Raw genomic sequence first — 12,072 nt, forward strand, 5'->3', positions numbered from 1 at the left:
GTGAGGTGCAGCATTATTACAAATCAATCTTATTGCAAATAAAAAGGATTGCAGGGTGGCTCACTGCCTCATAGCACCAGGGACCTGGGTTTGATTCTGTTTGGCCACTGTCTGGGCGGAGTTTTCATGTTCTCTCCCTATCTATCCTCCACAGTCCAAAGATGTGCGGGTTAGGTGGATTGGCCTTTCTTAGTTGGCCATAGTGTTTAGGGATGTACAAGGTAGGTGAATAAACCAGGGGAAATGCAAGGCTACAGGGATAGGATAGGGGTAGGTCTGGGTAGGATGGTCTTAGGAGGGTCTGTCTGACCAATGGCCTGCTTTCACGCTGTCGAGATTCTATGAATTTGAGTTGGGTATTAGTCGACACTAAGTGTCCAAATGCTCGATAAGTGTAGCAGGACACTGCAAAACCGATTGCCAGATTTGGCAGTGTTCAGAGTCAGTGATGCACTCTGCAGGTGCCGGTCACAGCATTTCTCAAATTGCCCTAAAACCTCAGCGGAAAGCGTTCACCTTGTCTCTATCCCAACTACACCCAGCTGCTGTCTGGGGAAACCTTCATGAGATAAATACCAACAGTATTTTCTGGACATTTAAAACAGGTCCAGCGTATTTGGCCCGGTGATTTGCACACGTTATAAAAGTTAAAGGATGAAAGATTGAAAGGAAAGGAACGGAAATTCAAATCGACTGAGGGGTCGGGAGTGGGTGGTACTTGCTGGTGGTCTGTCCAATGGGAGAAAGGAGGGAGGGCTGTGCCTGGTCCAATCCCCTGGATGCGGGCGGAGTTGCTGATGTTCCGATCAATCGCTTGACACCCCCCTCCCACAAAAAAAAACTTTCTCCCCCAGTCCCGGCACCAGGCGGAGGGGGCCTCGCATTATCTTCATGCAAATCGCCTCAATTGCCTGTTCAGTCCGGAGAGCGTTTATAAAGTCAGGATGCAAGGGACTAGCCCCGCGTAAGATCCCCTTTAACCCAGCCCGCACCGTCAATGCTCGGTCATGAGTTGTCTGGATGTTAGATACCATCAGTCTTATGGAGCCCACCAGTATTTGCCAGCAGCCGCTGCAGCCGCGTACACCGCAGCCTGTTACCGTCATCATCACTCTCAGCAGGTAAGGGGGAAGAAGAACAGATGCCAAAGTCTGACTGACATCTGATTGAGACAAACATGGGTGAAGGCTTTGGGTGTGTGTAGTTGGTTGGGTGGTGGTGGTGGGGGAGGAATTGGACAAGAGGCGAATTAGCAGCTGCCTTGTAAACTGGCTACAAGTCAGCTGTCAAATTCCGTTGTGGTTTCTTCATTCCGTTTGACAACACATGACGCGATCTCTTGGATATGTCTGACCAACTCGCTCTGAAATTCTCTGCATAGCAGCCCGAGAGCCGGAGCGGTGTAAGCTCCCAGAGTTGGCTTCGCAGCACTCCCTCGCACACAGGTCGAGGATACATCATTTCTAGGAAGAGAAATATCCAATTGTCAGCATGAGACCCTCCAATTTATATTGAAGTCATCTCCGAGCCGACCATTTAAACAGAAAACGAAACTTATTTATTATCTGATGCACTGTGACAGCACATTCTCACAGCCTTGGTTAATAAAACAAAACCTTACGTTCAATGCAAAAGGAGAGATTTGGAGTTTATGGCCAAATTTGAATGGTGTGGTACTAAATTACAACGGAATAACGTTGGAAATGCGCCACCCAATTAATATTTGCCCCTCACTTGCCAGCTTACAACTGCCTAACTATTGAAATATAAGCAGAGAGTTATTGGAAAATATCACCGGGTCTGGCAGCATCCGTGAAGATAGAAACATTTCAAATCCAACGGGATTCTCTCTCGGATCTAACGTTGACTTTTTCGCTGCCTTTTTTTTAAGGCCCCTGGAATTTCTTTCGGAGCAGATATCAAATCAATGGACAATTATATCGCTGGACAGAAGTACAAGAAAAAAATATCCTTATGAAAAAACCCCCAATTAATGCAAGTGGTGAACACACGTGAATGGAGCAAGTGAATTAAGATAACGCTGTAATTTACCGCAGTGCAAAGTGATTTGGATAATGTGTATTGAATAAACTATATAATGCCACGCTAAACTCATTCAAGATGTGAATAGTTCTGCAAGCAGACAGGCTAGACCGCAGTAATAAACCGTGGGAAAGCGACATTTTCAAGGGATATTGTGGGGAATGATATTACAGCAACAATGAACAGAAATTTTTTCCCTTGGAAATGAACGGGAGAGAGGATTTGAAATCTTGGCGGTCTGGCGGTTCCCTGTGACTTGAGGGTCCCTGATTTGATTTTTCTTTTATCTTTTGTACACTATACACATGAGCTACATGATAGCGTTTTCTTAAGCGGACTAGTCTATATATATTCTGTTAATAAATAGATCGTGTTTAATATTAACGATATAAAAATAGCATTCTGATAATATTCCGTTCAGCAAGCACTGTCATCTCACTGACATTTTGGAATAGAGAATTTAGTCTAAAAGTTTGGATCATATGTTTGTCTGTACCCTTCTCAGAATGTGAGCGAAGTTCCTGTTACGAAACTTTCCAGTGAAATTAATGCGAATGTTTTCTGGCGTGACAGTTGATTCTTGTATTTTTTTTTTAGAATTAAGACCGAGCTTGCTCGCTCGCTCGCTGCAGTGGAGGGTGCAGTAAATACAACTTGCTTCTCAAACAGGGGATCTGCGTGTCTTGTCCGTGTTGCTGTTGTGAGATTAAATTGAGTCTGATCTGCCACTTGTTCCTTGCAGCAGAAGTTAGCCCTGTACAGCAAGATGCAGGAGTCCACGGAGAACAACTCGCAAAGCAAAGAGGGTGAAAAGGACCAAGCCCCTGAGGCCGAGTACATCAGTTCCAGATGCGTGCTGCTCACCTACTTCCAGGGGGACATCGGCGCCGTGGTCGACGAACACTTCAGCCGGGCCCTGAGCAACTTCCCCAGCGACAACCGCAACTCCAAGCCGCTGGCTTCTTCCAGCGCCGCCTGGAAAGGTAGGGAAAACTACTCCTGGAAACTTTAGTGAATCCCCAGCTGATTTTTGGGGACGTTATTGGTCAATGAGGAAATGCTGAGGGCGTTTACTTAGTGCACACGCACTAAGCTCTCCACTTCAGGAGAGGAAACATCCCATTTACATTCGGAGAAGGGAAATGTCACCGACGGGCAATATTTGAACTTTATTACTCGCTCCGATCAAATATACAGCGATTTTTTTTTAATTGTCGTTTATCATTTGTAATTTCATACACCTTACAGGTAGGCAGTTGCAATGGGTCAAATTCATGCTCTACACTCCATACTTCGAAGGATAAATACCCGTCCAACGATTTTCAGAGAGATCACATTTCGGATTTTCTCTCGCCTTTACCGTTTAAGTGCACAATTCCGCGTTTCTTTACAGAAACCCACTGTGTATTCTGCAAACTTGCTAAAGGACAAAATATACTGACGGCTTCTGTCCACAAAGCTGCCTTATCCTTCTATGAAATCCAACCCTCGGCGAATTTACCCTTTTTTTTGTTTATTTCATCACCTCTGTGATGCATTGGAACTGCACATTACTGCACGAAGCCTCTTTTCCCAATATTGCAGCAGCTGCTGTGAATCCCTGTCCACCCACTGCTCTCCATCACTAAATCCAACCGGTTTGGGTTTTCAATGCGTCGCAACAGAGTCTGCTGGAATATTTGCAATTTTAACAAGATGTCAGTGAATAAAAATGGGGAAAACTGGGTTCAGAACACACAAATTAAAATAACACTCCCACTACAGAGAGGGGAAGGTTAAAAAGTGTTTGCCAAACCGTTAGGGGAAATAAAGATATCTGGCTCGGAACCGATTCTGTTACCAGATATTCCAGTGAATTTTCAGATGCTGTTTTCCTCAAGATTAATTTCTCGCTGGCTGAGTAATCCACTTGCAGAGATCTTGAGAGAAGGCTCACAGCGCCTGGACGAGCACAGTACTTCATGTCAATTCCTATTTTCTTAAAGAATCTAGTCATATTAAATGGCCTTTGCGTTTTTTCTGAACGCACTTTTTTTCATTTTTGCTTAGTTGATTATCGTGAAGGTAATCCTGACCTGCTGGTCATCTGTCGCTTCAAGATCCACCACTTTGTTCCCCTGTTAACAAATCTGGTCTCACAGCGTCTCCTTTTCCGGTTAGACATTTCACAGCCTCTGAACTGGACATGAAGCTCAACAACTTCCGAGCATGAACTCTGTTCCCCATTCTGATATCCGCTGCACCCCGACCGCCCCCCGCTGCAATGCCCGTATCTTGCGTTCGTATTTTTGGTTGCAGTCACAGTTGCTTTTTATTCTGCCTTTAACACCGATCCTTTGCTCACAAACCACAACCATTACCACTTTGCTTTTTGGTCCATAGCACTTTTGATTTCTAAGCTCTCTCCACCTCTGCCCTTTCCTTGAACTTTCCTGCTGTTCCACTTTTCTTCCCCCACCCACACACATTTTTGAACAGAATAAAGAATAAATAATTGCTCTTCAATTCATATTGGTCTAAAAAAAACCCTAACTTTCCCTCTTTATAGATGTTACCAGACCTTTTGCGTCTTTCTATTGTGAAGGATGAGGGACCGAAGGGTCTGTTTCAATGCTGTACAACTCCATGACTACATGATTACATTAGCTGTTTCTTTAAATCTGCTATCTCTTGCACAGTAATATAGATAGTTATTTGATACGGGAAGGATTTGCAGTCACTATGTAAATGTATGCATTTAGTCTATATGTATTGCAGCATTTTACAAATACTAATTCAAAGTAAATATTAATTATTTTTCCTTTCCTTTTCAGAAGGACTGCCATTTTCTACAAATCAGAAGAACAATTTCCCTGCTTCTTTCTGGAGCAGCACTTACCAAGCCCCAGCACCTCCAGCTCTGAGTGCGAGTCACCCCGATATCTCTGCTGCAACTGGGAGTGTGTTTCATTCCCCAGATCCCATGGCTTGGCCAGGACATGGACTACACCAATCCAGTGCTCCCCCATCCAATGTTGAGCCGTGGCCCTACACATTGTCATCACAAGGGAGTTCCAGCTATCCACTTGTTCATGAGGTTTACCCACATATGCATCATCCACATGCCCACACCCACCATCACAGTCCACATTTAGACCCACGTTATGGGTCATTATTGGTACCATCAGTGAGAGCTGCTAGGATTACCACAACACCTGGTGAAATCACAAAGACAGACCCTGCTGCTGGTTCGTCTTGGGCTGGAGCCTTTCATGGAACTCTTGAGATGGCACAAGCCGTAAATTTTGACACAGGTGAGCAGTATTTTTATTTTCTGGCAATTGTTAGTGCAGGCTATAATGGCAACAGCGTTTTGAAAAGATTTGTGTTTTTACTTCAAAGAAGAATATCACTTTGGAAGTATTTTTTGGACTGAAGGCCTGTGACCACCAGTGTTCTGCAGGGATTAGTGCTGGGTCTAATTTTATATAAACAATTTGAATGAGAATTTAGGAAGCGTGGTTAGTATGTTTATAGATGATACTAAAACTGGTGGCATAGAGGACAGTAAAGAAGATTTTTTAAGATTACAAAATGATCTTGATCAGTTTGGCCCATGAGCTGAGGGTTCACTTCGGTAAAACAAACAAGGGCAGGACATGTAGGGGCCCTGAGTTGTCTCCTCGAACAGAGAGACCTAGGAGTTCAGGAACACTTTTTTTTTCTTTTATTATTCATTCACAGGATGTGGGAATCACCAGCTCGGCCAACATTTATTACCCATTCCCAATTGCCCAGAAGGCAGTTAAGAATCAACCACATTGCTGTGGGTCTGGAGTGTAAGCCAGACCAGGTAAGGATGGGAGTTTCCTTCCTAAAATGGCATTAGTGAACCAGATGGGTTTTTCTAATGATTAGCAATGGTTCATGGTCATCATTAGGCTCTAAATTCCAGATTTTTATTGAATTCAAATCCCACCATATGGGGGGGATTCAAATCTGGGTCACAAAACATTACCAAGCTCTCTGGATTAACAGTCCAATGATAATACCACTAGACTATCACCCTCATCATAGGTACACAGGATGGTTAAGAAGGTGTTTAGCATGCTTGCCTTCATTGCTCAGATCATTGAATGTAGGAATTGGGAATGTCATGTTGAGGTTGTACAAGACATTGGTATGGCCACTTTTGGAATATTGTGTACAATTCTGCTCACACTGCTATAGGAAGGATATTTTTAAATTGGAGAGGATGCAGAAAAGACTCAAAGTATTACCGGGATTGGAGAGTTTGAGTTATAAGGATAGATTGGATAAGCTGGGACTTTTTTCGCTGCAGTGTAGGAGGTTGAGGGTTGACCTTTATGAAGGCTTATAAAATCATGACAGACATGATAAGGTGAATAGCAAAGGTCTTCTCTCTAGAATTCAAAACTAGAGGGCATAATTTTAAGGTGAGAGGAGAAAGATTTAAAAGGGACCGGAGGGGCAACTTTTCACACAGATATGTTCATATGTGGAATGAGCAGCCAGAGAAAATGGTGGATGCAGGTGCAGTTACAACCTTTTAAAAAGACATTTGGGTAGGTAAATGAATAAGAAAAAGGTTGAGAAGGATATGGGGCAACCTCAGGTAAGTGGGACTAGTTTAGTTTGGGAAACTTGGTCAGCATAGATGAGTTGGTCCAAAGGGTTTCTGTTTCTGTGCTGTATGACTCTGATTTTTATTAATTTTCTGTTGACATTTGACCAGGAATGTATAAATTTAAACATATTGAATTTAATTGTTAACAATAGCATTTAAATATTTGTAACTGCAGCAAGACAAATAACAAAGGTGGAAATTAATGAGTATGAACAATGAAAGTTTCCCCACAGTGATTATTCAGCCCACTGAGACAATTCTGGCTCTTCATTAGAGCAATCCAAAATGAATCCCATTCCCTCCTGTCTCTCTATTGTCCAGAATCTTTCTTCCTTTGAAATATTATCCAGATTTCTTCTCTAATCTCTGCCCCATCTACTGTCAAATGAAAAATAAAATTCTCTTAACTTACCTTGGTCACTTGACGTCTGTTTTAAAATTTATAGTGTATCACTAGCAACTTCCCAACCTAAGGAAAAAATCTTACATTTTCCACCTGAACTTTATCGACTTCAATGACAATAGCTCAAAGTATTTGTATATGAATATAGTCTACCAGGCTTAACACAGTTATTCTATTTTTGTTTTCAAAACCCTTTCTGTAACCAGACCATTTCTGATATCCATAACTTTGTCAGTCTGAAACCTGGAATTTGCACCAAATCAGACTCTCCCCTTCCTGAATACACCAAATATTAATGTCTCCAATAACCAGAGCCCCGACTATCTTTAGTGACTGGAGCCCTTGACTGTTTCTACTACCAAACATGTACTGGGCTGAATGTTTGATCTTTTGCTGATGTGCTTGAAGCTATAGGGACACTATTAAATGCAACAAGTGGCCGACAAACTGCCGCCTTATCTACTCCCAACCTGTCTCCCATTTTAGAGGGACTTGGGAACAAGCAGGTATCAGGCCATCCATTAGAATATATAGGTGTGGAGGGCAATGCAAGGACAAGGATATGAATGTAGACTAAAAAGTTCAATAGCCCCATCTGAATCAATAAGGTTAATGAGACATTTTCAAATGTTATAGTCAATAATGACAGTAGGAGCTTCTGACACTTTTAAATCGCCATCAAAATCTTGATGCCAACTGAACGGCTGAAACCATCAAAGATGATCTCTACGCAACTAATCCTCCTTCTCACATCCTACCAAATCCTTATCCCACTCTTTTTTATTTTGATTTAAGAGTCACAGATGGTGTAAACATGCACATTCTATCTCACATCCACCCCCACTTCCCATACCAACCCTTACCTGCATGCCTTTATCTTTCAGATGTCCATCACATGCAAATTGTCCAAGCAGTTAAAGCACAGCATGGTGAAGGCATAATACTGTCACTTGATTTTATAATCACAGCCAGTAGCTCCGATATTGACACTGCATGTAATTGAGATAATGCTGAAGTACAATCAGCACATGAAAGATGATTGAGTATCTGCAGCCTTGCCAAAGGGCAAAGATGCCAGCTAGCCAGAAGGCAAGGTCATGTGAGGTTTGCTGTAGACATTTGAAGTGAGCACTTCAATACAGTACCAGTCAGAAGACACACTTATCAGGATGCAAAACAAAGTACTCATTGTCTTGGGAAGACTGCTAAAAAGCTTGTCTTCAGTGCCAAGGAGCATGGGGAAATCTAGCATGAACTCGACACAGGGATTTTCACAGAAATGTGGAACCTACCCTTTCCCACATAGAAGTGGTAGCCTTCTCTACCAGCATGCCAATGGACCAGCTTCCACCAAATGAATGAGTGCTCCAGTGGAAACTCAATCTGAAGTTATACAACATCAGCTGGCTGCCGTGTAAATTCAAACTGGCGACAACATGGCTGTAAATTATTTTAAAAATCTGTCTCCAATTAACAGGAGCTAATGATTCAAACTTCATGTGATTATCTTTAGGAGAGACATAATAGAAAATTGGAAATATATATCTACAACAAACGATGGCAATGTCTTAGTGTTTCCAAAAAGGTGAACACCAAAACAGGAACTAACCTAATTTAGAGGAAAAGGAACAAATAAATTGGTTTGGGGATTGCTTCCTGCTTTTAACAATCTAAAGAGGTTGACTTATTTTGGAGCATTCCCAAAATAATAAAGTATGGCACCTGAGAATTAGGACTATTACCTAAACATTATAATGCTTGCAAACTATTAATTTTTCACACTCTATTCTTAATTTGCTGTCACAAATGGAAAAAAACAATTATATTATGAAATATGCAATATGGTATCCATCCATATTCTATTTATTTAATAAGGAATTTATTAAACCATAGTCTCTCATTTTTATTTCTCATCATGGCATGCTCCTTTAACAAACTGAAGAGCTGAATGATGTCAATGCAACTGTATTGCTGATTTTAAAAAAAGAGATGACCAACCTAACGACTCATTCTAAAAGCTCTTGTTTTCATTCTTTGATGTGATTGCTATCCTCTAGTTGTTCCATCTTACAGGAAAGGACAAATGGTAAAATCCCTCTTGAAGGAACCTCTTAAGGAAATTCCATGTGCAACCATTGTGTGACACATTTATAATCAGTGTTCCAAAACTGTTACATTACTAGCATTTTTTTAAAAAATTAAGCTGTACCTTTGTGTAAAATATTTAACTGGCTAAATAGAGAATCTTCCCTAAACAGTTTGCCTGAAATCTTTTGACAATGTATTTCTTTCTTTGCCACATTTCAGAAGTAAATTGTGTAATTTTGTAAGTGCTGAACCAAAGGTGTAAGGCTGCACAAAAAATACATGGTTTACTAATATTACAGTTGTAACTTCAATCAATAGGAGTCAGCTTAAAATAAATATACTGGATTATTACTTTTCATAATCATAATAAAATACCATATTATCTTCCTCTTATTACAGTTGAAAATTTTGTGCATTCCCCCTTTTTACTAACCTGTGAACATTTTAACAGTTTCAGTTTGATTAACTTGAATGAGGTTTCAAATACTACTTTTTCATTTGTCTAAAAATAAAGATAACTTTAAGATCATGGTAAATTGTAAAGCTATATTTAGAACTTAGTTTTGTGATGTAGTTAGATATCTGGTTCTTATAGTAAGGTGATAAAGCAAAGAACTTACATGGTTCATATTTATCCTTTTTTTAACCATTTTTGTAACCGAAATGTTTCCATTTCCTATTGATTTCAGCCCTTTGGTACGGTGGATCTCTCACAGGCTGATGAAAAATTCACCTCTGCAATCTGATGGAATTGAAGTAATGACCCAAAGTATTTGCTTTTGACCAATTACCTTCAGAAATTGTAATGATGGAAAATACGGGGTTTATATAAGAGTGTACTCTGAGAAAGCTGGCAAAATGTTTTAATGAAATGAAAAGTAAATTTGTAGAATAAATGATGATTTTAAGTGAAAGTGGTGAAGTGAATCAACAATTATTGTTGCAGTGAAATAACAAGGCTATCTAATTTCAGCATCTGGAAAAGAGTGTCATAGCCTGTTTTTTTTGTAGAATTGGATCGCTCTACAGGACCATTAGCAGAATCTGTTGGATAAAGATCAGCTTCAAGTAAAAGTTTATGGAGAGTGAAGCACTGGGTGGAGAATTGTATTAGGCACAACATAAATTCTTTTATTTTTGTGGTTAAAAGTATGTGAAGTATTGGAGTTTTTTATAACTGTTTATTACTCTGATCTTGTTAAAAATGTAATGTTACTCTTCCAGGGATTCCTACATTTTTTTTTCTTGATTTCATTTTTTTTTAATTTAAGTATAGTTAATCATTTGTGGACTGCAGTAGCACTTTTACCATGTCCTAAATTGAATACAGGTTTAATGTTCTTTCTTTTAGTCTACTATAGCAATATGTTCATTTTGTTGGTATTCAGCATATTGGCTTAACCACCAACTTATTGCAAACAAATTGATAGAAGTAGAAGTAAGATAACAACATTGTTTTGAAACCAAAGAGGGGGGAAAAAGGGGGCAGATTTTTCTACTGATAAAAGGTACTTCTTAGCACACCAAGGTCTTTTTCATCCAGATTCTACAAGAATTGCTTCCTTCAAAATTTTTAATAATTGATTGTCATAAGGTAAATTTTATAAACTTGACATTCATCCTGAACATTGTATGGCATCCACAAAGAGAAAAATAATGTAGCACCTTTCAGATGCAATAGAACTTTTAATGCATTAATGGTTGTCCTTATTTTATACTTTGTTCTATTAAAAAGGTAACCTTCTTCCCTTTAGTATTTTTTTTATAAAAAAAACCAAACACTTATGGTGACAAGTATGAAGGCTGTACAAAATATGCTTTGGGAAAGTAAAGAAAATTGCCCTCAATTCATAGGAAACCATAAAACTCAACATTTCACATTTGTTTGTATTCATGATTTGGAGGTGCCGGTGTTGGACTGGGGTGTACAAAGTTACAAATCTCACAACACCAGGTTATAGTCCAACGGGTTTAATTGGAAGCACTAGCTTTCAGAGTGCCGCTCCTTCATCAGGTGATAGTTTGTATTCATGCCTTTTGTTTTTTTTTAAAAAAAAATCCAGACTCAGCAATTCATATTAAAAAGTTAGTGATAAAATAATGCACCCAAAACTCAACTGCTTGAGCTAAAACGCAAACTAAGTCATTCTGAACGGGATGAATGACATTTTAGCTCCACATTTTATCTCAACTATGTACAACATGGTAACATTCTTGCCTATGATCAATTTTGAAAGTTCTGTTTGAATTTGGACTTCTTTTCTTAAAAGCAGTCAGGATTCTGAGTTGAATATATTTCTTCCAAGATGTTACATATATCATTCTCTGTTTACAAATGCATAAAGTGAGGCAAAAATCAATGGAACATTTTGTGGCAAATTTCTCTGAATATGTTTGGGTGTTTTTTTTTCTTACAGAAAACTGTAAAATGCATTGTTGATGTTAATTAAAAAAAACTTGTTGGAACTATTACCCATATTTCAACTGCATGATTTTTAATTACTGTTTGAAGGAGAATTTTATTTTAACTCATGTTCTTATGCTTTGTAAATAATTCAAATTGCAAATAATGATGATACTTTGTTAAATCTCTTGAGGTCTGAGTTTTATTTTTAACTATCTGATTATATCTTATACCATTATGTTCTAACTGACAGAGTATTAAACATTGTGTCTTGTTTGGAGGTGTTGCATATTTATATAAACAAAATTAGGCCAATTCCTAGAAGAATAATAACTTCAGTCATTTTTATTTTCTCTGTACAGAACCCACACTCAATGTAATTTCACCCAATAGTGAAATTGTTGATGGATCAGATTTAAACCATCTGCAGGACATACAAAAAGTTTGTTATAAATTTGTTCTCTGTTAAAATTTCTGCAGCTGTCATGGTGTGTGTTAATGGGCAAC

At 39.3% G+C, this 12,072-nt stretch overlaps 1 protein-coding gene across 3 annotated transcripts; it reads left to right on the plus strand.

The window, feature by feature from the left end:
* Positions 1 to 805: 805 nt before the first annotated feature.
* vgll3 (vestigial-like family member 3) lies at positions 806 to 11,749 on the plus strand. 3 transcript variants are annotated; one of them, XM_043701179.2, is made up of 5 exons: positions 806 to 1,121; positions 2,786 to 3,026; positions 4,857 to 5,336; positions 9,851 to 9,917; positions 10,173 to 11,749. In XM_043701179.2, exons 1-4 carry the CDS (start codon positions 1,008 to 1,010, stop codon positions 9,880 to 9,882), a joined length of 867 nt encoding a protein of 288 aa, XP_043557114.1. In that variant the 5' UTR covers positions 806 to 1,007; the 3' UTR covers positions 9,883 to 9,917; positions 10,173 to 11,749. The 3 variants fall into 3 exon arrangements, with proteins under 3 accessions (XP_043557114.1, XP_043557113.1, XP_043557115.1); XM_043701178.2 differs by having other exon boundaries at positions 9,851 to 11,749; XM_043701180.2 differs by having other exon boundaries at positions 2,789 to 3,026; positions 9,851 to 11,749.
* Positions 11,750 to 12,072: the final 323 nt, after the last annotated feature.

This window comes from Chiloscyllium plagiosum, unplaced genomic scaffold (assembly GCF_037043375.1).
Source record: "Chiloscyllium plagiosum isolate Xiang-an unplaced genomic scaffold, Cpla_swu_hap1 HiC_scaffold_12, whole genome shotgun sequence".
NCBI classification, from domain to species: domain Eukaryota; kingdom Metazoa; phylum Chordata; class Chondrichthyes; order Orectolobiformes; family Hemiscylliidae; genus Chiloscyllium; species Chiloscyllium plagiosum.